At 42.6% G+C, this 25,000-nt stretch overlaps 1 protein-coding gene and 1 long non-coding RNA gene across 7 annotated transcripts in view; both read right to left on the bottom strand.

The window, feature by feature from the left end:
* Positions 1–25,000, bottom strand: part of LOC126982278 (homeobox protein cut-like) — a 75,106-nt gene that overhangs the window by 12,917 nt on the left and 37,189 nt on the right. For 3 of the 5 annotated variants that reach the window (XM_050834274.1, XM_050834271.1, XM_050834275.1), the window contains 3 exons: positions 23,229–23,527; positions 22,094–22,300; positions 9,712–10,001 (listed from right to left, as the gene is read on the bottom strand). In XM_050834274.1, the coding sequence (XP_050690231.1) occupies positions 9,712–10,001; positions 22,094–22,300; positions 23,229–23,527 (796 nt within the window). The remainder of the gene's footprint in view (positions 1–9,711; positions 10,002–22,093; positions 22,301–23,228; positions 23,528–25,000) is intronic. The other 2 variants (XM_050834273.1, XM_050834272.1) reach the window with 2 other exon arrangements.
* On the bottom strand, positions 20,093–20,894 carry LOC126982280 (uncharacterized). 2 transcript variants are annotated; one of them, XR_007734999.1, is made up of 3 exons: positions 20,788–20,894; positions 20,583–20,718; positions 20,093–20,497 (listed from the first exon to the last, which is right to left on the bottom strand). It is a non-coding gene; the product is annotated as an uncharacterized LOC126982280 (long non-coding RNA). The 2 variants fall into 2 exon arrangements; XR_007734998.1 differs by having other exon boundaries at positions 20,093–20,565; positions 20,600–20,718.

The following is a 25,000-nucleotide window of genomic DNA, read 5'->3' as shown; positions in this document are numbered from 1 at the left end:
CTCTCGTCTTTACTCCTTTCACAACTTCATTTTTTTATCCTCCTCTACGACCTGCTGTTACCTGTATTTTCGCACAGGTAAAGAAGTAATTAGTAAACGCACAGGTAAGAACAGGTAGACTTGTAAGGTGAGCATAAGTTAATTACAGGTGTGAGGGAAGGTTAGGTGATTATGGACAGGTGAGGATAGAGGTAGATTAAAGAGGAAACACAGGAAGAAAAGGTGAAGGTAGACAGGTAGAGTGGATAGGTGATGATGATGATGATGATAATAACAATAATAATAATGATGATAAATTATGTATCAGGAGAAAGAAGAACAAATAGATGATGATGATGACGAGGAGGAGGAAGAGGAGGAGGAGGAAGAAGAAGAGTGATGCTTTCAATTCTGCGCATGCGTGGTTTTAAGCGTGACGGAAGAGGAGGAGGAGGAGGAGGAGGAGAGGTGTTAGCTATGTTCCGTCCCTGTGTGTGTGTGTGTGTGTGTGTGTGTGTGTGTGTGTGTGTGTGTAGTAACCAGGTGTTGAAGAAGGTGATAAGAAGGGAGGAGGAGGAGGAGGAATAATAGAGGAGACTCAGGAGGAGGCGGAGGAGGAGGAGGAAGGGTGAAGTTACTATATATATTAATCTTTCTACCTTACAACCACCACCACCACCACCACGACTACAATACCCCCAAACAAACCCCCTCCCCTCCCTTACCCCCCACACCCCCTCAGTACCCCGGCCAAGAAGACGAGGAGGAGGAGGAGGAGGAGGAGGAGGAGGAGGTGAGTGATACTGGCATCTGTTTCGCTCCTTTACGTGTTCATTTTCTTTTCGTTGTCTTCTCGTATAAGTTATGTGCGGGCCGCTGACTCACTCCCTTCGTCTGCGCGCGGAAAACACCTATTTTTGCCAATTAACCTGCCTATATTTAGCTTTAATGGACCCGGGCCCGCCATTTTATTCATCTCCCCTTCAGAGTATAAAGGGGAGAAAGGGGAGCTGTAGGGGAGTCAGTCAGTTCTCTTTGCCCCTCAAGCGATGCTCCCCTCATTTGTCTGTCTTTTGTTTGGGTTCCTGTTGGCATCACGTTAGGTACTGGCTCCACTTCTTGGTATCTTTCCCTTATATTCCGTGTTTGAAAGTTTGGTTCCTGTTTAGTGCGTGTCTCTTCCTTGTAGTCTCATTCGTCTTTCTTTTGTTTGGGTTCTTCTTTGCTTCTTCAATTTAGGTACAGAGTCTATTTCTTGGTATATCTTTCCCTTATGTTCTGTGTTTAAAAGTATGGTTCCTGTTTAGTACGCGTTTCTTTCTCGTAGTCTCATTCGTCTCTCTTTTGTTTGGGTTGTTCTTTCACGTTATGTACAGGCTCGAGTTCTCGGTATCTTTCCCTTATATTCTGTGTTCAAAAGTCTGGTTCTTCCCTTTATAGTCTTGATTAATACGTGTCTTTTTCTTGTAGTCTCATTTGTCTCTTTTGATTGGGTTTCTCTTTTATTCAGAACGTAAGGTAAAGTCTAGTTGTTGGTATCTTTCCCTTAAATTCTCTCTTCAAAATTCTGGTTATTCCTTCATTGTATACTTGTAGACTTAGTAAGTACGTGTCTGTTTCATGGTATCTCATTTGTCTCTCTTTTTGTTCGTGTTCCTCTCTTTTGTTCTTTATAAAACCTACGACATGCCTTTTTCTATCATTTCAAACATCATTTCTTCTTAGTCTTAATCTAAAGTATACATCATTACCTTCCTTTTGAGTCTCGAAGAACAGAAGTGACGATATTTTTGACACTGAACTTTTAATCTTGTTTGTATCGCTTAGTCCGGTGTCAAACTCAATCTCGTCTCCTCAGTTCCGTTTAAACCTCAATCTCGTCTCCTCAGTTCCGTTTAAACCTCAATCTCGTCTCCTCAGTTCCGTTTAAACCTCAATCTCGTCTCCTCAGTTCCGTTTAAACCTCAATCTCGTCTCCTCAGTTCCGTTTAAACCTCAATCTCGTCTCCTCAGTTCCGTTTAAACCTCAATCTCGTCTCCTCAGTTCCGTTTAAACCTCAATCTCGTCTCCTCAGTTCCGTTTAAACCTCAATCTCGTCTCCTCAGTTCCCTCTAAACCTCAATCTCCGTCTCACGTACCTGGTGGCATTTAAACCCTTACGTCGGTACTGTTAAACGCTTCACCCCTCATATCAACTCTTTCCAAAGGCCGAAGCCGTGCATAGTCTGGTTCCAATGACTGTTTCTTTAGGTTCACGGTACAGACAAAGGGACACACTACCACCAGGGTCAGAAAACTACCCCTGGAAAGGCTCACAACTCCCGCGAAAGCCTTGTCAAATGTGTGAGACTGGCCGACGAAATGTGTAATGGTATAGCCCTTAGGTCTTACGCTAATATTAAAGTTATTGACACTCTGGTACGACCCTTTAAGTCTCCATGTCTCCAGTTCCCTTTGACCTTAATCTTCGCGTCTGTCGTTCCCTCGCGCCCGGGGTACGAACGTGGGGCTTCCGTGTCGTGTCTTCGTTCCTCACACCCTCAGCCACGCATCGTCTAGTTTTGCAAGAGTTTATATTCACGTCAAGCTGAGTGATTTATTCCCTCATTGACTAAGTTTGGCGTTGTCTCCCCTTCTTTGCTCTTTATAATCTTCCCTACGTTTTCTTTCTCCCATTTTCTTTGATCTATATCCATGTTTTTCTTTGTCAATTCACGTCCAATATTAGTGATTTGTTTCCTCATCGGTTTTGTCTCCCCTTATTATTTAGCTTCTTGTAATCTTTCCCATATGTTTTTCCCACATAGATATTCTTTGATCTATAATATGCAAGTTTTTTTTTTTTTTTTTAGTTAAGTCCAATATTCGTGACTTATTTTATCATTGACTTAAGTTCGGCCTTGTCTTTCCATCTTTAGCTTTTTATAATCTTAGTTACATGTTGTTTTCAATCCTAAATATTCTTTGATCTAAAATATGCAAGTTTTATTTTTTATTTTTTTTAGTTAAGTCCAATATTCGTGACTTCATCATTGACTTAAGTTCGGCCTTGTCTTCTGTTCTTTAGCTTCTTATAATCTTGTTGTTTTCAATCCTAAATATTCTTTGATCTAAAATATGCAAGTTTTTATTTTTTATTTTTTTTAGTTAAGTCCAATATTCGTGACTTCATCATTGACTTAAGTTCGGCCTTGTCTTCTCTTCTTTAGCTTCTTATAATCTTGTTGTTTTCACACCTAAATATTCTTTGATCTATATCCAAGTTATTTTTTTTTGTTAAGTCCAATATTCGTTATTTATTTCATCATTGACTTAGTTCTGATTTGTCTCCCCTCCTTAGTGTTTTTTTTTACAATCTTTCCTACAGTTTTATTTCTCCCTCCTAAATTTCCTTTGATCTAGAATGTTTATCTTTTCGAGTGATTTATTTCCTCATTGACTAAACGCATTTCCTTCTCCTCCTCCGTCAATCTCTACTTCATCTTTCCTACAAGTTATTTTTCACACCTAAATTTCCTTTGAAGTGAAATATTCGTGACTTCTTCTTCATCTTATTCACGTCTAACACTCAGTGACTTATTTCCTCATCGACTTAAGAGCATGTGAGTTTTTCTTCTTTCAATCTCTATATTTTCTTCACCTACATGCTAATTTCACACCTATATTTCCTTTGATGTGAAATATGGGTAACTTTCTTTCTAATTTACGTCCAATACTGGTGACTCATTATCTTCATTGACTTAACGCACTTTCTCCTCCTCCGTCAATCTCTACCTCATTTTTCCTACAAGTTATTTTTCACACCTAAATTTCCTTTGAAGTGAAATATTCGTGACTTCTTCTTCATCTTATTCACGTCTAACACTCTGACTTATTTCCTCATCGACTTAAGAGCACGTGAGTTTTTTCTTCTTTCAATCTCTATGTTCTTACCTACATGCAAATTTCACACCTATATTTCCTTTGAAGTGAAATATGCGTAACTTTCTTTCTAATTTACGTCTAATACTTGTGACCTATTCCCTCATTGACTTACGAGCACGTGAGTTTTTTCTTCTTTCAATCTCTATGTTCTTACCTACATGCAAATTTCACACCTATATTTCCTTTGAAGTGAAATATGCGTAACTATCTTTCTAATTTACGTCTAATACTCGTGACTTACTCCCTCATTGACTTAAGAGCATGAGTTTTTTCTTCTTTCAATCTTTATATATTCTCACCTACATGCTAATTTCACACCTATATTTCCTTTGAAGTGAAATATGGGTAACTTTCTTTCTAGTTTAAGTCTAATACTCGTGACTTACTCCCTCATCGACTTACGGCAATGTCTCTTTTTCCTTCTTTCAGTCTTTCCTTCATGTTATTTTCCACACCTATATTTCCTTTGATGTGAAATATGCGTAACTTTCTTTCTAATTTACGTCTAATACTCGTGACTTACTCCCTCATCGACTTACGGCAATGTCTCTTATTCCTTCTTTCAGTCTTTCCTACATGTTATTTTCCACACATATACATTTCCTTTGATGTAAAATATGCGTAACTTTCTTTCTAATTTAAGTCTAATACTCGTGACTTACTCCCTCATCGACTTACGGCTATGTCTCTCTTTCCTTCTTTCAGTGTTTCCTACATGTTATTTTCACACATACATTTCCTTTGATGTGAAGTATGCTAAAGTCTTCTTCTCTCCGTCAAACACTTATGATTTATCTCCTCACAGACTCAGATAAACGCACACACTCGCCTCCTTTTCCTTCCTGGTTCCTCGTGACCTAACCCCATTTGTCACTATTCACTTCTAAATCATCCTTTCACGTATGGAGCATCAAGGCAGCTCTCCACTTGACCTGACCTCTCTTTTGACCACTCATTCTTTTCTTTTTTACAACAAAGGAGACAGCTCAAGGGCACAAAATAAGGAAACAATACTAAAAAAAGCCCGCTACTCGCTGCTTTGGAAGAAATGTTACAGCGTCGTTTTCTTCGTTTCTTCCCGTTTTTTATTATTTTACTTCTTTGTGAGTGGTCTATGTTCTTTCCCGTACTATCCACAAGTTGAAGAATTATTACAGATCCGTTTTCTTCGTTTCTTCCCGTTTTTTATTACTAACCTTCCTTGTGATTACTCTTATGTTCCTCTTTCTCCTACTATCCACAAGCTGAAGAATTGTTACAGCTTCGTTTTCTTCGTTTCATGGGTGACTCAAGCTTTTTATATTCACTGTTTCGCGTTTTTTTTTATAACTAACCTTCTTTCTGATTACTCTATGTCCTTCTTTCTCCTACTATCCACAAGCTGGAGAATTATCACAGCTCCCTTTTCTTCGTTTCATGGGTGACTCAAGCATTTTTATATTCCACTGTTTCGTTTTATTACCAAGGACCCAAAAACACTTCACGAGGCGGATTGAAAGCAGATGTTTGGACGTGGGTTTTGGGAACGTCACCTGCATCGTATTAATCTTCTTTATTGGTTGTGTCTATCAGTTTATTCTCATCCTCCTTACACACACACACACACACACACACACACACACACACTTGTTCCTCCCTGACTAATTCCACACGTTGCCAAATTCTCTCGCCCTCTCCTCCCTCCCTCTCTCTCTCTCTCTTCTTGCGTCTCTCTCCTCTTCTCCCGTGTCATCTCTCCTCCCATTCATCTCCCGTTTATCTCCCTTCTCTTAGTCTCCCTTCGCCCTCTCGATAAGACCACACAGACGATAGAGCGAGGCGGCGTCTCTAAAGGCCAACTCTTTTACCTCTTCTGTTTTTACGAAGTTGTTGGATTTCTCGTTAGTGTGCAGGGCGAGGAGGAGGAGGAGGAGGAGGAGGAGGAGGGATGGTTCGTGGAAGAGAAGGGGACAGGATGATGGGAAGTGAAGGCAATTGTGTAGAAGGGAGTGAATTAAGGGAGGATGAAGGGGAAGAAGGAAGGATTGAAGGGGAGGGGAGATGGTTGATGGGAGAGAAGAAGGGAAGAGAAGGGAAGGAGGGAGGGTATATGGGAAGGAAAGGGAGGAGGGGAGAGGGGGAGAGGAGGGAGAGTATACAGAGGAAGGGAAAGAGTTGGATAGATGAGACCAAAAAAAAAAAAAAAAAAAAAAAAAGGAAGATGTAGAGAAGTGGGAGAGAAAACGAAGGAGAGAAAAGGAGGATAAGAGGAAGAAGGAGGAAAAGATAAGGAAGGGGAAGGGGAAAAAAGAAGAGGAAGAAACTTAGAAGAGGGGAAAAAATGAGAAAAAAAGAGGAAAGATGAGGAAGGGAAAAAAAAAAACTTGGGAAACGGAAATAAATAAAGGAGAAAGAAAAGGAAAACAGGAGATAAAGATGAGGAGAAAAAAAAATACGGAGAGAAAGAAAGTAGGAGGAAGAAATACGAGAGGAAAAAGAAGAAAAAAAGAGGAAAAAACAGGATAGACGAGAGAGAGAGAGAGAGAGAGAGAGAGAGAGAGAAACACGAATTTAAATGGCCTGGTCTTGAGGTAATGAAGAAAAATGAGGAAAACAACAACAACCAAGACAATGATTATACGATGAAAAGATCTACATTATTATCATTATTATTATTATTATTATTATTATTATTATTATTATTATTATTATTATTGTAGTATCATTTTTTGTCTTCATACACAATACCACTTTCCTTCTCCTTTCTTCCTCTTCCTCTTTCTTTTCCCATCTTTTTATTCACTTCATTCTCTCAATTTTCTTCTTTCTTTCCTCTTTTCTTCACACGAACTTTACCAACTCTCCTCCTCTTCCTTTTTGTTCTCCTTTTTCTTCCATCTCTCTTACTTTTTCCTTCTTTTTTTCCTCTCATGTTTCTTCCATTTTCTTCCTCCTCCTCATCTTTCCCTTTATATATTTTTCCTCTTCTCTTCTGTACCCCTTTCTGATTTTCTTTCTTCTTTTTACATATATTAGTTCCCTTCTCTTTCTTTTCCTTTCCTTTCCCTCACCTCCTTCTCCTCATACTTTTCCTTTTCTTTCGTATCCAAGTCTTTTCTGTTCGGTCTTTTTACGAGGCGCCAAAAGGGGTGAGTGAAACCTTAGGCGAGGCGTTGGCGGTAAAATGTGAGACTCTTCTTGTGCCCCGAGTCTCTCTTTTTAATTCGAGTGTGTGTGAGAGGAGAGAAACAGTATCATGTGTGTGTGTGTGTGTGTGTGTGTGTGTGTGTGTGTGTGTGTGTTTCAGATGGCCGCACGAAGGAGACGGGAAAGGAAAAGAAGGAAAGAAAAGATGAACACAGGATTTAAATTTAAGGAAGAAGGAAAGCAGAAGAGGAAAAAGGAAACAAAAGGTAAGAAGATGACAAAGGAAGGGAAAGAAAGAGAAAAGAAAAAAAAGAAGGAAGGAAAAGAGGAACCCAGGGATCAAAATTAAGAAAGGAGGGAAACAAAAGAGAAGAGAAACAAAAGGGAAAGAGAAATATGGAAAAGACGGGAAGGAGGGAAGAAGAAAGAAAAGGGAGGAAAGTAAAAAGAAGAAAAGAGAAAAGAAACAGAGGGCAAAGAGGAATATAAAAAGAATGAAACGAAGGAAGGAGAAAAGAAAAAGGAGGAAAGTAAAAGAGAAAAAGGAAGGAAAAGAAGGAACAATATTAAGGATAGAAGGAAGGACACTGATAGGAGGGAGGAGGGAGGGGGTGGAGGAAAGGAGGGGAGGGAGAGACACAGGTGGGAAAGAAGATGATTATTGGAGAGAAAGGGAGAGTACAGGTAAGCCGCAGGTGTGATCAGGCGTGGCGGCGGTGATGATGATGGTGGAGTAGTCTTGCGGTGGTGGTTGAAGTGGAGATGATGATGATGATGGTGGTGGTGGTGGTGGTGGTTGTGGTGAGTATCATAAACAAACAAACAAACAAACAAACAATAACAGTATAGAAAGAAAGTATTTGGTTGACGAAGATAATTAGCTAAGGAAGAGGAGGAGGAAGAAGAGGGAGAGAAGAGCGAAGGAAGAGAAGTAAGGAAGAGGAGGGTGAAGAAGAAGAGAGGAGGAATAGAGGAGAAAGAGAGATAGAGAGAGAGAGAGGAGAGAGAGAGAGAGAGAGAGAGAGAGAGAGAGAGAGAGAGAGAGAGAGAGAGAGAGAGAAGGGAAGAGGAGAGGAGAGGAAGAGGAGTACAGAGAAAGAGGAGACGAAAAAACAGAAGGAGGGGGAAGGGAGGAAGAGAGGAGAGAGAAGAGGGGGAAAGAAAGGGAGGAGGAAGAGAGAGAGAGAGAGGAATAGGGGGTGGGGGGGGGGGGTCATTCTTTCCTTTCGTGCGTTCGTTCGTATGTCCCCCCTCCCATCCCCCACCCTTCCTTACCTGAGCATGATTCTAGTGTACCTGGTTACCTGTTGTTGTGTCCGTAATCACCTGGCTAAACACACCTTACCTGCCCTTAATAACAAACAGATTGGACAGGTAAGTTGCGTGAGTCCCCGTGAATCAAGTCTAACCATCAACAACAGACTCCATCCCATTCCCTTTTATCGCTTCTACTTCCTCTCTCAGCGGTATTTTCCTGCCCTTATCGGATATGCAAGAATGGCGTGAGGGAATTGGTATTTATTTAGCATCTGTTGGTGTCTGGAAAGCTTTTTGGGAAGGGGGTGGGTGGGGGGGATTGAAGGGTTAAGAGGTTTGTGTGTTGAGGTATAAGGGAAGGGAAGGGATGAAAGGAGGAATGGATAGTGAAGGGTAAAGGAAGGGAAAGGAAGATAAAAGGGGAAGGGAAAGGAAGGAAAAGGAAGGAAAGGGTTGTGTTGAGGGAGGAATGGGATACGAAAGAAAGGGAGATGAATGGGATAAGAAAGAATGGAATATATAAAGAAAGGAAGGGAAGGTGAGGAGAGAGAAATGGACTAAGAAGAGAAGGGAATGGAGAAATAAAGAAACATATGGGAAAGGAAGGATTGCAAAAAGAGGAGATAGAGAAAATAAGAAAAAAATAGAAAGGAAGAGAAAGGAAGGGATAAGAGATACAATGGAAAAGAGAAGAGAGAAAGGAAAAGAGAAATAAAAGGAAGGAGAGAAAAGAGGGAAGGGAGGAAAGAGGAGGAAAACGAGAAAGTGGGCTAGGGAAAAAAAGGAGAAAAGAAAAAGGAGGAAAAAAAGGGAGAAAGGAAGGGAAGAGGAGGAAAAAAGGAAAGGGAAAGAAAGGAAGGGAGATAATCACGAGAAAGTGGGAGAAGGTAGAGAAAGTCAGGCTGGGGAAAAAAGGAGAGAGAAAGGGAAAAGGAGGAAAAAAAGGGAGAAAGGAAGGGAAGAGGAGGAAAAAAGGGAAGGGAAAGACGGAAGGGGAGGTAATCACGTCTGCCAAAATTAGTATGAGTCCGTTTTTGTGTTTTTTTTTTTTATGAATTATTATCGTTTTTTTTTTCTCCATATCCTGCGATTCTGATTTGTGATTCCGGTACTTTCTGCGTGTGTGTGTGTGTGTGCGTGTGTTGGTGTTTTTATGTGATTTCCTGTGTGTTGCGTGTGTGTGTGTTTGAGTTTGTGTGCGTGCGTGTGTGTGTGTGTGTGGGAATTAGTGTGCATATCACCTATACTAAAACCAATCACCCAATCCAAATACCCAATCCAAATCAACATTCACCTTCTCGACGATCATATATATACCACAAAACACACTTATCCTATCCCAAAACCAATGACCCAATCCAAATACCTACTTATCCCTATCCCAAAACCAATCACCCAATCAACCAATCCAAATCAACACTCACCTTCTTGACAATCTCCTCGGTGTTCATGTTGCTGTACTGGTCAAACTGCTGTTGGGTGATGGGGGGCAGGATCGCCTTCAGGGGCTTCTGGGGCACCGAGGAATTCGTGGAGATGGTCGGGCCCGTCATGAGCGAGTTGGTGATCGAAGCCATGCGTTGGAGGGGCGAGGCGGACACACAGTCTTCGCCGCCGCTGCTACTGCTAACTGCGATGGAGGTGATGGGAGTTACAAGGTTGCTGAGTGGTGTGGGCGTGCTCAGACTACTCAGGGAGGTTGCCGTATTGAGACCTGGGGGTGAAGGGAGTGCGTGAGGGAGGAGGTGCACATGAGCAGGACTGAGTGGGTGGTGGGCAGGTGACACGGCCTCCAATCAGTGCGTGTGCGGGCAGGTGTGTTTTGTGTTAATTAAAAGGTGATTAGGATGAAAGGAAGTGTGGTACAGGTAGGAAAAAGGTGTTATTGTGTGGAAAAGTGAGCGGGCAGGTGTGTTTTGTGTTAATTAAAAGGTGATTAGGATGAAAGGAAGTATGGAAAACGTAGAAAAAATGTGTTACTGTGTGGAAAAGTGATTGGGAAGTGGAATTATGTGGTATTAACTCCAATCAGTGTATGTAAACAGGTGAGCTGGCAGGTGTGTTTTGAGTTCATTAAAAGGTGATTAGGATGAAAGGAAGTGTGGTTCAGATAGAAAAAAAAGGTGTTATTGTGTGGAAAAGTGATTGGAAAGTGGAATGATGTGGTATTAGATTATGAATAAGTAATCACAGGTGGTAAAGTTGGAAAGAGAATGAAAAAAAAAGTTCTTAAAATGGAAATAAGTGTCATGGAGTGTGAATTGGATTGGAAAGTATAAAGACGTGATTAAAATATGCAAACAAAACGATAAAAGGTAAACAGAATGAAAGAAAAAATGTGCTGAAGGTGAGATAAAAGGTTTAATTATCACACATTTACAGGTAAGACGAAGTGAGTGAGAGACAGGTAAAGACAGGTGTGCAAATGACGAGGTATACAGGTGTCTTAGTGGGTGATTATGCAGGTGTGAACAGGTGCCAAGGTATGCAAAGGTGAGAACAGGTGAGGAAGTGAAAACATTCCGACAGGTGTGAAGATGATATACAGGTGACTTAGTGTGAGAGGCAGGTGTATACAGGTGTGAGGTGATGAGACAGGTGTGTACGGCCAATGGGGGGGGGGAGGGGAGTGGTGGGGGGCGTTGACTGGTAATTAGGAATATATATAAAGGAGACTGTATAAATTGTCATAATTGTAATAGTGAGAATGAAGGAGCAATAATAATAATAATAATAATAATAATAATAATAATTTGACTCTTGAGATTACAAATACATAGAGACTTACATAGACATTACTTAGATAGTTGTTAAGGATTTAAAAAAAGACATTAAACAGAGACAAGTATATAATTAACTCTCTCTCTCTCTCTCTCTCTCTCTCTCTCTCTCTCTCTCTCTCTCTCTCTCTCTCTCTCACTTATCCCATACATACTTTCCATCACCAGTCACAAGTTGTCATTCACCTCCCCCTACCACCACTACCCCCCTCTCACCTCCACCACTAACCCCCCTGAGAAACAATGAGACACAGCTGAATAAACACAAGACGATTTACGCCTCTCCCTCCCTCCCTCTTACCTCCCCCCTCCTTTCCCCCCTATCCTTCTTACTCCTCCTCCTCCTCCTCCTCCATCCTTCCTTCTTAGTAATTCCTTCCCTCCTTGACCTCCTTCAATTCCTCTTACCCCTTCATCCTACATTTCCTATCTCCTAATCTTCCTTCTCCCCTCCCTCCCTCCCTCTCTCTCCTGTGTCATGCCTTTTCTTCTTTCTCTCCTTCCATCCAAATATTTTCCTTCTCCTCTCCTTTCCTTTCTATTTTCCTCTTTCTTTATTCCTTGCATCCTATCTTCCCTTCTTCATCTCCTTCTCTTCCTTCTTCTCTTCTTTCCTTATTCTTCCTTTTGTTTTTATTTCCTTCAGTTTTCCCTTCTTCTCCTCCTCCTCCTCTTTTGTCTTCCCTTCCTCTGTTCCTCTTCTCCTTCCTTCCTTCCTTCCTTCTGCCTTCTCCTTCCCTCCTCCTCCTCCTTCTTATTTATCTTATCTTTTTTCCTCCTCCTCCTCCTCCTCCTCCTCCTCCTCCTCCTTCTCTTAAGTGTCTCTCATTTACTTATTCATTACCACTTCCCGTTTTCTTTTCCTTCTAATCCGCGTCATCTTTATTCTCATTAGTGTTTGTTCGTTTGTTCGCTATACGCTTCATTTATCATGTCTATTTTTATTTACATTTTTCGTTTTCTTTTTATTTTTGCTTCATTTTGTTTTGTTGGGAAAGTTAGTTAGTGTTTTTTTTTTCGTGTTTTGTGTTTGTCTGTCTGTATGTGTGTTTGTGTGTGTTTGTATGTGCGTATGTCTGTTTCAGTATGTTTATCTCCGTTGCCTGTCTGTCTGTCTGTCTGTATCTGTCTATGTATGTCTTCCTTTCTGTGTCTGTCTGTCTGTCTGTATCTATCTATATATGTCTTCATCTTTGTGTCTGTCCGTCTGTCTGTCTGTTTGCCTGTCTATTTTTTCTCCCTCACTTGATAAATAGCCTTGCAACAATCCACTCTCCCTCCCTCCCTTCCCCCTCCCTCTCTCCCTCCCTGCCTGTACTGCAAGAAGAAATTATCATAAAATGCCAATATGTAGCGGCGGGCCCAGTCCCTTCATTGTCTCGGCCGGGCATTAGTCATCCCTCGTATTAGCCCAGATGACTGCCGTTCCTGCCTCGCTCGCCACACTCATATTTCCCGCAGATTAGACGACTGCTGACGGCCAGGGCATAGCAAACAGGCGCTCTACAATACTTTTATCTGTCTATCTGTCTCTTTTTTATCCTACTTCTGTCTCCGTTTTTTTTTTCTGTTTCTGTCTATCTATGTTTTTCTCTGTCTTTTTTTCCCTATTTCTGTCTATCTATGTTTTTCTCTGCCTCTTTTTTTCCTGTTTCTGTCTATCTATTGTTTTTCTCTGTCTTTTTTTCCCTATTTCTGTTTATCTATGTTTTTCTTTGCCTCTTTTTTTCCTGTTTCTGTCTATCTATTGTTTTTCTCTGCAATTTTTTCCCTATTTCTGTCTATCTATGTTCTTCTGTCTCTTCTTTTCCTATTTCTCTATCTATGTTTCTCTCTCCGTTTCTTTTTATCCTACTTCTGCTTGTCTATGCTTCTGTCAGTCTCTCTCTCTCTCTCTCTCTCTCTCTCTCTCTCTCTCTCTCTCTCTCTCTCTCTCTCTCTCTTTACTCACTCCTTCCCTCCCACACTCACACGCATACTCATTCATATCCTTCCTCTCTCCCTCACTCCTTCCCTCACTATCACACAAAGACAGACACGCACCTTCTGTGTCTGTCAGTTAAGTCAGTGAAGCAATCGGTCAATCACTCACTCAGTTGCTCAGTCAGTCAGTCAGTCAGGCAGGCAGGAGGTCAAGCATTCAGTCAGTCAGTCACTAACTCAACCACTCTCTCGATCCGTTTATCAATCAGTCAGTCAGTCAGTCAGTCAGTCACTAAATAACTAACTCAACCACTTTCAGTCAATCAATCGGTCAGTCAGTCAGTCACTTGTTATACGTACAAACACTATTTTCCTTTTATGGGCGTAAACAGGTGGTGTGTGCGTGTCTTATGTTGTATAAAAAAACACTAAAACAAGTAAAAAAAAGGAATAAAGATAAGAATAAATGAATGAAAAAATGAGACAATAAACTTTAAGCATTCTAATCCCATCTGTTGCACGTTCAAATCTTTATATTTATCCCTTTTATAGAAGTTCAAAGACTGCGCGCGTGTGTGTGTGTGTGTGTGTGTGTGTGTGTGTGTGTGTGTGTGTGTGTGTCTAAAACTTAAAAAACAAACCTAAAACAAAAGAAACAAAACCGGAGGACAAAAAAGGAAAACGGGAATGCTAAAGTTAAAGAAAACGGGATGTAAGGAAGACACAAAAAAAGAAGAAAAAAACTCCCGACACTCCCTTAAGCCAACATCTGCTGACTCCGTTTTTTGTGGGCGCTAAAGGATGATGCATTTACTGAGGAGGAGGAGGAGGAGGAGGAGGAGGAAGGAAGGGTGAAACTAATGTGACCGTGACAAGGAAGGAAGAAGGGAGATGACGGAGGGAGGGAGAGAGAGGGAGAGAAAAAAAAAGTAATTCGCGTGGAGGAGAAGAAATTGATGAGAAAAAGCGTGGATGTAGATGTGTGTGTGTGTGTGTGTGTGTGTGTGTGTGTGTGTGTGTGTGTGTGCTTAGTCGTTCATTCGCATTCCGTCATTCATTCTAATTCTTCTTTTCCTTCCTTCCTTCTTTGGTTCATTCTCTCTTTCCTCTCTTCTTCCTTCCTTTCTTTCCCTCCATCCTTTTTCCTTCCCTCTTTCCCCTATTCCTTCCTTCCTTCCCTTTCATCTACTCTTCCTTCCTTCCTTCCTTCCTTCTTTGCTATATTTTCTGTTTCCTCTCTTCTTCCTTCCTTTCTTTCCCTCCATCCATTCTTCCTTCCTTTTTTCCTTCATTCTCTCTTTGCTCTATTCCTTCCTTCCTTCCCCTTCATCTATTCTTCCTTGCTTTCTTCTTTGCTATGTTCTTTACCTCTCTTCCTTTCTTCCTTCCCTCTTTTTCCAATTCCTTCCTTCCTTCCCTTTCATCTATTCTTCCTTCCTTTCTTCTTTGCTATATTCTCTCTTTCCTCTCTTCTTCCTTCCTTTCATTCATTCGTTCCTTCCTCCTTCCTTCCTTCCATTCATCCCTCCTTCCTTCCTTCCTTCCACTCTTCCCATTGTTTCTCATCGTTTTTGTCCTTCATGAGAGAGCACCCGGAGAGGAGGAAGAACAGGAGGAGGAGGAGGAGGAGGAGGAGGAGGCAAGTGGGCATGATGAACGGTCCCAGACACAACACGCAAGGAGACTCGCTTTGGAGACAACTCAACCAACTATGCGATAAAGACTTTGGGAGAGTTGTCGCACGCTCCCTGACACTCCCTTATACTCCCTTATACTCATTAACTCTCCCTTGTACCCATTAACTCTCCCTTGTACCCCCTGACACTCCCCTACGCTCCCTTATACTCATAAACTCTCCCTTGTACCCCCTGATACTCTCCCTGTTCCCTGGCCCTTATTTGAACCTTCCTAATTCTCTCTTATGATTCCTGATTCTTCCTTATACCTCCCTTGTCTTCCTGTATACTCTCCCTCTTCCTCATACTCATTCCTCTTCCTCAAACTTCCTTCCCATGTCTTCCTGTATACTCTCCCTCTTCCTCATATTTCCTCACTCTTCCCCAAACTCCCTTCCCATGTCTTCCTGTATAATCTCCCTCTCTTCCTCATACTTCCTCACTCTTCCTCATACTCCCTGTTCTCCCTTATACCCCCCTTATCTTCCTAATACCCATCCCCTATTTTCTATTTCATCTATTAATAGGGAGATGGAGAAATTGGCTCACTGAATATAGACCAAATATTTCTTCCCTATTATTCTTTCCATATTACCTACGCACTTTTAAATCTTCCCTATTACTTCATCTCTTACCTAATAGGCATCTCTCCATTAGCATCATATGGGATAGTCTCGTATGACCTTGGCTGACCCATTAATACTGACCTCACTTCTCTCCCTATTACCCTTTCCCCATTACCCATTGATTCCTTTATGGGGAGAGGAGGGAAAGCTGTCTTATACCCCCAGAAAAAATGGGTTCACTTAAGACTATGTAATGGGATTTGGATTGCAAGAAAAAATACACACATTCCTACCAACAAAATGCAGTCTGTTAGTTCCCTTATAACTCCCTCTATGTCTTTTAACGGAGAAATAATAGAGAGCTGTATTTCCCCTTAGAGTCATATGGGTTAATGGTAAGTATGGGGTTCAGGGCAGACAGGGAAAGGAGAGTTAGGAAAATATAATGAAAATTGTCACTTCTACGATGCATGTTTTCATTTTAGACACGCCCATTGCACACACGCGAGAGAGAGAGAGAGAGAGAGAGAGAGAGAGAGAGAGAGAGAGAGAGAGAGAGAGAAAATACAACAATAACAACAACAACAAAAACAACAACAACAATACTCTTCCATTACCCATTCTATCTTCTGTAGTTTCCCCTCTTCCCCTTCTTCCCCCCCCCCCCCCTTACCTTTCCCAGCCAAGCTTTCCCTAACCTTCCCCTACCTGCCCAAGCCTCACCTACCTTTCCTTAATTAACCTTTTTTAGTTTTCCCCCCAAGCTTTTCTTCTGATTATTCTTAAGCTTATCTAGCAATTCCAAGCTTTTTTTTTGTCTTCCTTTTAAATTTCTTGCCCCCTTTTTTAATCTTTTCACTTTTCATTTTAATCTTTTCCAGCATTTTCCAAGATATCATTATTTTTTTTAATCTTTTCTAGCCATTTTTAGCCTTTTTTTTTTTTTTTTTTACTTTTCTCAGCCATTTAAACCTTCCTTCCTAAATTCACACACACACACACACACACACACACACACACACACACACACACACACACACACAAACACGTAAAATAAGCGTAACTATCAGACTGTTTGCATAAAGAATGTCTCTCTCTCTCTCTCTCTCTCTCTCTCTCTCTCTCTCTCTCTCTCTAGAAGATCACCCAGACGTCCTAAAAACACACCTCCTCCTCCTCCTCCTCCTCCTCCTCTCCTCCTCCTCCTCCTCCCACGCCTCCTCCTACGCCCCACACACTTATCTCCTCCTCCTCCTCCTCCTCCTCCTCCTCTTCCACAATACCGCGTGGTTCAGACAGAATCGCGACCAAGATCTCTCTCTCTCTCTCTCTCTCTCTCTCTCTCTCTCAACGGAATGACGTAAGGAACACACACACACACACACACACACACACACACACACACACACACACACACACAACATTGAACTACAGACGTATTGAAAACAAGTAAAATATCTTAAGGAAAAAGAAGGAAAATATGAAGAAAAAGGTAAAGAAAAGAAAGGAAGAAAGGAAGAGAAGAGAGGAAGGAAGGAAGGAGGGAAGGAGAGATGGAGGCACAGAGAGAGGAGATAAAATAGGGGATAGGGAGAAGGAAAGAAGAGAGAGAGAGAGGGAGGGAGAGGAAAAAAGAAGGGAGATGGATAGAATGAGGAGGAGGAGGAGGAGAAGGAGGAGGAGGAGGAAAGGAGGGAGAGAGGGAGGGAATGGGGAGGGAGGGGAAGGGAGGGAAGACAAGGAGCGGTGTGTGTGTGTGTGTGTGTGTGTGTGTGTGTGTGTGTGTGTGTGGTTACCAAGACATTTTAGTGATTTGATGACTCTACCTCCCGCGTTTCTCTCTCTCTCTCTCTCTCTCTCTCTCTCTCTCTCTCTCTCTCTCTCTCTCTCTCTCTCTCTCTCTCTCTCTCTCTCTCTCTCTCTCTCTCTCTCTCTAATCTGCATTGCATCAGTTTTGTTTACTTTTAATCTTGTCTTTTTGTTCTTTATTTTCCTTTCTATCTTTCTTTTTCTATTGTGATTCTTTTTTTCTTCCTCCTCCTCCTCCTCCTGTCTCCTCTTCTCTCATTATCTCCCATTCCTCTTCTTCCCTCTCTCACTCTTCCATCTCTCTCCATTCCTGTCACTTTTTTTCTCATCTTGCAATCTCACTTTCCATCTCTCCTAATTTCTCTTCCCTTCCTCCCCACCTCTCACTCTTCTTCTTCTTCTCTTTTCCTTCTCTTCCTTCCACTTCTCCTCTTCCATTTCCTTCTCTTCCACCTTTTTTTTTTCATTCGCTCCTCCTCCTCCTCCATCTTCTGCTTCTCTTCTCTTCTTCTCTTTTCCTTCTCTTCCTCCTCCTCCTCCTCCTCTTCTTCCATTTCCTCTCTCACCTTTCATCTTTTTTTTTTCATTCCTCCTTCTCCTCTATCTCCCCTTCCTCCTGATCTTTCACTCTTCTTCTCTTCCTCTTCTTCTCTTTTCCTTCTCTTCCTCCTCCTCCTCCTCCTCCTCTTCCATTTCCTTCCTCTCTCACCTTTCTTTTTTTTTCATTCACACCTCACACACCTCGTACCCTCCTCCTCCTCCTCCTCCTCTGTCTTCCCTTCCTCCTCCTCCTCCTCCTCCTCTTCTTTACACATCATTATATTCCACACATCGCATTTCACATCTTTTCTCTCTCATCATCCTCAGCTTACCCCCTCCTCCTCCTCCTCCTCCTCCTCCTCCTCCTCCTCCTCGGGGCACACCATTACATTCCCAATCGCTACTGGGCACTAATCACCTTTACTAATCGCTTCAACTTCCCTTTTAATCGCGACCATTAAGCCCAGTCCATCCTGTGATTAGAGAACATTACGTATGCATCTTTCCTGCCTTGGGGCGCGGCGGCGAGGGTCCTAGATCATCCTGGAATTCGTACACGTGTTTGGGAGGGCGCGAGGGAGGGAGGGAGAGAGAAGGAAAGGTGGAGAGAGGAAGAGGAAGGGGAGGGAGGGAGAAGGAAAGGTGGAGAGAGGAAGAGGAGGGAGGAAGGGAGGAGGGAAGAGAAGGAAGTGAAGTAATAGATAGACAGATACAGATGGATAGATAGATAGATAGAAAGAGAGACAGAAGAGAGAAGGGAAGTAGAAGGAATAGAGGAAGGAAGTAGAGAGAGATAGTAAGGAATGGAAAAGGGAATAGGAAAGAAATGATAAAAATAAAGGAAAATAAGGAAAACTAGGTGAAAAATAAGGAAAATAAGTAGAGAGAGAGAGAGAGAGAGAGAGAGAGAGAGAGAGAGAGAGAGAGAGAGAGAGAGATCATACATACATACAGACAGACAGACAGTAGAATTAACAAAAACTTCACACTGACAGCGACAAATAGAGGGAGGGGCATAAATTTTGATGATTTGCTAGCATATCCGATCAACCAGAGCGGAGGGAGGAGGAGGAGGAGGAAGAGAGAGTGAGAGAGAAGGGAACGAGAGGGGACGGGCGGGATGGAGAAGAAGGGACGAGGAAGGGAACAGGAAGAGGAGGAAGAGAGGAAGGGAAGAGGTAGAGGAGGAAGAGAGAGGAAGGGAAGAGGAAGAGGGAGGATGAGAGAGGAAGGGAAGAGGAAGAGGAGGAAGAGAGAGGAAGGGAAGAGGAAGAGGAGGAAGAGAGAGGAAGGGAAGAGGAAGAGGAGGAAGAGAGAGGAAGAGGAGGAGGAGAGATGAAGGGAAGAGGAAGAGGAGGAAGAGAGAGGAAGGGAAGAAGACGAGGAAGAGAGGAAGGAAAGAGGAAGAGGAGGAAGAGAGAGGAAGGGAAGAAGAGGAGGAAGAGAGGAAGGAAAGAGGAAGAGGAGGAAGAGAAAGGAATAGAAGAGGAAGAGGAGGAAGACAGAGGAAAGGAAGAGGAAGAGGAAGAGAGGGGGTGAAGGGAAGGGGACGGGGAAGAGGTGGAGGGAGAAGGGACGGGGATGGAAACTGGGGAAGGGAAGAGGAAGAGGAAGGAGGGAAGGGAAGGGAAGAGGAAGGGACGGGAAGGGACGTGAGAGGCGTTGAATGTTCCACTAAACGTTGATGAATGGCGGGAAGGGGGGCGGGAAGACCTGGGGCGGGAGGAGGAGGAGGAGGAGGAGGAGGAGGAGGAGGAGGAGGAGGAGGAGGAGGAGGAGGAGGAGGAAGTAGATTGAAGATAATGAGTTGACGAAAGAAAAGGAAGAAAGGAAGAAGAAATGTAGAAAAGAAGGAGGAGGAGGAGGAGGAGGAGGAGGAGAAGGAAAGGAGGAAAAAGAAAGAAAAGAAAGAAGGAACATAGGAAAGAAAGAAGGAAGGAGGAGGAGGAGGAGGAAAATAAAATAAAATCAAGGAAAAAGGAGAGAAAGAAAACGAAAGAAAAAGAGAAAGAAAAAGCCGGGAAAGAAGAAAACAAGAAGTAAAAACAACAACAACAACAACAATAATAATAAGTAGTACAATTAGGGCAGGCAAAGGTCAGTGTTCTAAGTAACCTCCCCTCTTCTAAGTAACCCGATAAGTGTAATTCGCCGGAGTATAATTAAGCCAAGCGCGGCACAGACGTCTTTTCCTTATCAAACACAAACACAGAACACCCGCGAGACATAGAGCAGAGGAGCAATTTCTCACCCCGGCAGCGACAGGGGGAAAATCTTGGCCGCTAAATAAATACCGACTTGATACCGAACTTCACTTAGAACCTCTCTCTCTCTCTCTCTCTCTCTCTCTCTCTCTCTCTCTCTCTCTCTCTCTCTAATGTTGGTCAATCTCTCTTTTCCTATTTCTATTATCTCATTTCCTCTCTCTCTCTCTCTCTCTCTCTCTCTCTCTCTCTCTCTCTCTCTCTCTCTCTCTCTCTCTCTCTCTCTCTCTCTGTTTTCTTCTCTTTTTCGTATTTTCTTTCTTTTCCTCTTTTTTTTTCTTCTTATGTATATATTATCACAAACTATCATTTTTTTCCTTATTTCTTGTTTTCCTTCCTACATTTTCTTCGGACTTAAATATTGATGCAACCTTATTTTCCTCTCTTATTTTCTTCCCATTATTTTCTCTCCACATTTTTTCCTATCTTTTTTCCTTCCTTCTTTCTTTCTCTTCTTTCTTCATCATCTTACTTTCTACATAATACTTTCTTAAACTACTTTTTTTTCAACTTTTCTCTCATTCTTTTTTCTTCTTTCATTTATCAAGTAAGTCCTCTAACCTGGCGACTTAATTACTGGTGACTAGGTGAACCAGAGTGATCCATACCTGAGATTACCTGGTGACTTAATTTACCTGGTGACTGATTTTACCTGGTGACTGATTTTACCTGGTGACTTAATTTACCTGGTGACTGATTTTACCTGGTGACTTAATTTACCTGGTGACTGACTTTACCTGGTGACTTAATTTACCTGGTGACTGATTTTACCTGGTGACTTAATTTACCTGGTGACTGATTTTACCTGGTGACTTAATTTACCTGGTGACTGATTTTACCTGGTGACTTAATTTACCTGGTGACTGATTTTACCTGGTGACTTAATTTACCTGGTGACTTAATTTACCTGGTGACTTAATTTACCTGGTGACTTGACTTTACCTGGTGACTAAATTTACCTGGTGACTTGACTTTACCTGGTGACTGACTTTACCTGGTGACTGAATTAACCTCTACACAATTACCAACGCAACCTATCATCTTTTTTTTTTTGTTTAATTATCTTCTCGTGCTCCCCCCCCCCCCCCCAACCACCACCACCAACAACAACAACAATAACAACAACAGTAACACCATATGGTCTACCTGGCCTGTCTAACCTCTCGTCCAGGTGTTGTTTAGAAGCGAGAGAAAAAAAAAGAGAAAAAAAAGAGGAAAGGTTGAATGATAATGAAAAAAAAGAAAGAAAAAAACATCTGCAAGTTGAGTTTGAATAATGAGAGAGAGAGAGAGAGAGAGAGAGAGAGAGAGAGAGAGAGAGAGAGAGAGTTTGTTTTCTGTGTCTTTCGTGTTGTTTCATATAGTTTCATTTCATTGCTATTTTATTGATCTATTGTTGTTGTTGTTATTTTTATTATCCTCATTGTTATTACTTCCTTAATGCACTATTCTATCATTATCCGTCTGTTTCCTGTCTGTCTGTCTATCTATTTCAACATGTCTGTCTCTTTCTGTGCATATGTTTTTTTTTCTTCTTGTTTTCCCACTTTCTCAAAAATACTTTCCCCTTTCTTTTCTCTCTTCCTATCTTCTTTTCTCTCCAAACTCCCTTTCATTCCCCTTTCCCATGCTTTCCCCTCCTCCTTTCTTCACCCTTTCTCTCTCTCCTACTTTCTCTTTTTTTTCCTTTCTCTACCAAAATTTTATCTTCTCTCTTTCTCTTTTCTCTCTCATTTCTAATCGTCTCCTCTCCCATTTCCATTTTTACTTCCAACTATCTGTCTCTCCTTTCCAATTTCTATTTCCCTTTTCCTCCCATTTCTTTCTCTTTTCTCTCTCATTTCTAATCGTCTCCTCTCCCATTCCCATCTTTACTTCCATCTATCTGTCTCTCCTTTCTTATTTAATTTTCTCTTTTCCCTCATTTCTTTCTCCTCTCGTCAAATTCACACTTCCTCCCCTCTCACACCCTCTCAATCTCTCCCACAGAACTCACTCACTCTCCCATTCACTCCGTCCCTCTCCCAGTCACCCACGCACTCACTAACACTCACAGTCTATGTTCCTATGTTCCTTCTTTTCTTTCTTTTACCTCCTTCCATATTTCCTCTCCTCTCACACCCTCTCAATCTCTCCCACGCAACTCACTCACTCTCCCATGCACTCCGTCCTTTTCCCAGGCACCCACGCACTCACTAACACCCACTTTCTCTCACACACACTCCCTCACTCACTCGTTAACACTTACTCGTCTCAGCCTTAGTTCGGGGACAGAAAGGCGAGGCAGCACTGAGGTTCCTCCCGTCCTCGTCATCGTCCAGGCTTCTCTGTTCTCGCTTGGGCAGGGAGAGATCTTGGGCGCCGTTGTGGAGGCCGCCAGCCCCCAGCCCGATGCCCATACCCACGGCTCCGCCCACGCCAACGCCCAGGCCTCCAGCGCCGCCCAGAGCGAGTCCTATGGGTTGGGGGGGGAGAGGAGGTGTGGGGTTAGAATGAGCTTAAAAAGAGAAATTGTGATGTTGAAGTCGTATTTGTTGTTTTTGTTTTTAGTGTGTTTTTACCTGTATTTTTTTGTATTTGTTTTTCTTTAATTCATTGTTTTATAGTTGTTTTTTTTTTGTGTTCATTTCTTCGCTTTAAATTAGAATGAAAATGTAGGAACAGAGTACGGATTGAAGGAGGAAAAGTAGTAGTAGTAGTAGTAGTAGTAGTAATATGTGTTAGTTGGGATATTAGAAGGGAGAGAGATGAATTAGTTGAAATATTAGAAGGAAAGAAAAGTCATGAATTAGTGGAAATATTAACGTAGATGGAAGAATATTATGTGTTAGTTGAAACAGAAGATACAGTAGTAGTAGTAGTAGTAACAAAAAACTGAAGAATTAAAATATGGCAGAAATAAAAGAAAACGAAAGGAAAGACAAGTATCGTTAACTTCATTAATCTCACCATCATCATCATCAACACCACCAGAACACTATCACCATCACCACCATCATCACCACCACCAATCACCATCATCACCATAAATACCACCAGAACACTATCACCATCACCACCATCATCACCACCACCACCAATCACCATCATCACCATAAACACCACCAGAACACTATCACCATCACCACCATCATCACCACCACCAATCACCATCATCACCATATACACCATCAGAATACTACTACCGCCATCACCACCATCACCACCACCCTCATCGTTTTTTTTTCATTATTTATATAGACTTATTGTTGTTGTTATTTTTATCATCCTCATTATCATTACTTCCTTACTGCACTATTCTTTCCTCTCATTATCTGTCTCTGTTTCCTGTCCATCTGTCTGTCTGTCTATTTCTTCAACATGTCTGTCTCTTTCCAACGTACCAGCGGCGCCGAGTCCCACACCCGTTGCCGAGCTCTGGAGTTTCCCGAGTTCCTGGTGGTAAGCGTCCAGGGCCATCTTGACCTCCTCGTGGGACCGGTTGAAGAGCAGCGTCTGGCCTAGGAAGGGGAACAGGATGCCGGGGTACTGGGGGTCGCGGGGCAGGGGCAGCGGGGGCTCCTGGGGCCGCGACATCAGCTTCATCAGTTCGTCTTGGTAGATTCTGGCGACCTTCTCTTCAGGCATATCGTCGTTGCCTATTTTGCGCATGCGTGGTCTGGCGTCTCGCGTAAGGGGGCTGCTGGGGGGAAAGGGGAGGGGGAGGGGGGAGACACGTTAGCACATAGAATCAAACACACACACACACACACACACACAGCACACAAGGGGTATGCAGATATGGTGCCCAATACACAATTCCTACCTCAGAACAGTTAAAAGAACCTTCACCATACAACTGTACACTCTCCTACGGTAATCTCTCTTCCCTAAAACTGTGCCTTCCCGACTAACCCACTTCCTTTTTTTGCTCTACCCTTCATTAAAAGAGGATAGTTACGTTTATTCTCTCTCTCTCTCTCTCTCTCTCTCTCTCTCTCTCTCTCTTGATTGTCTCCTCTCCCTTTCCTTTATTTCACCTTTCCCTCCCTCACATGACTGCCTTCCTACTTCGAGAGACAAGAGAGAAACAGAATGGTTACTTTATGAGATAGTTGAGTTTCTCCTTATGTCTCTCCTATTTATCTCCCCCACGCGACTGCCTGTATATCCCAAGAGAGATAGTATAATTAAGTTTCCCCTAAGTCTCACCTGTTTCCAGCTATCACACACCTACCCTTCTACCCCAAAAGACAGAGGGTCGAAGAGAGGAATGGTTTTTCACTTCACTGCTGTCTAAAACCCCTCCTCCTGTCTTTCTATTTCCCTTTCCTGTCTTCTTTTTTCAATTAACAAAAAACCACAAAACCGATTCGCATGTTCTTATTTCATGATCAACCTCCACTACCCATTACGAGAGAGAGAGAGAGAGAGAGAGAGAGAGAGAGAGAGAGAGAGAGAGAGAGAGAGAGAGAGAGAGAGAGAGAGAGAGAGAGAGAGAGAGAGAGAGAGAGAGAGAGAGAGAGAGGGGGGGGGAGACAGAGGGATAGCTAGGTACAGTCTCTCCATCTCTACCTCCCTCCCCCTAATTAAGGTTCCTCCTCACTGCCTCCCTCACCTCATTACCTCTCTCTCCAATCCCGATCCCCAGCTACCTCAACCCACAAGTTCCTGCCTCATACACACCTCTCCCTCTCTCCCTCCCTCCTTCGCTCTCTCCCCCGCTTCCGATCCGCCGTGTGAAGCCGAAGCATGATTATCTGTGGCCTTAATTGGGCGCCCTCATCACTATTATCTTCGAGTTATATCCGGTCAGGGAGGCGCTCAAGCTCCCCACCATAACGCACTTGAAAGGGGGGGGAGGGGGAGGTTGGGGTGGGTGGGAACGGGATGGGTAAGGAAGAGAAGGTGTGGGGAGGGAGAGGCAAGGAGTGGGATGGAAGATCAAGGTTGAATTGGGATGGAATGGGATGAAATGTGAATCAGAGAGGAAAGGAAGGGAAGGGATAGTAAGGGATGGGAGGGGAAGGGAAGGGTAGGAACAGGATGGGGAAGAAGAGTGAGGTATAGAAAAGGAAGTTGAGGAAAGGGAAGAGAAGGGAAAGGGAGAGTAAGGGAAGAGAAAAGGGGAGCGAAGGGAAGGGAAGGGAAGGGACAGTAAGGGAAAGAAGGGGAA

The sequence above is a fragment of the Eriocheir sinensis genome, chromosome 50 (assembly GCF_024679095.1).
Source record: "Eriocheir sinensis breed Jianghai 21 chromosome 50, ASM2467909v1, whole genome shotgun sequence".
Lineage (NCBI taxonomy): Eukaryota > Metazoa > Arthropoda > Malacostraca > Decapoda > Varunidae > Eriocheir > Eriocheir sinensis.
The sequence above is the reverse complement of the archived record's forward strand: the minus strand, read 5'-3'. Positions and strand labels throughout refer to the sequence as shown.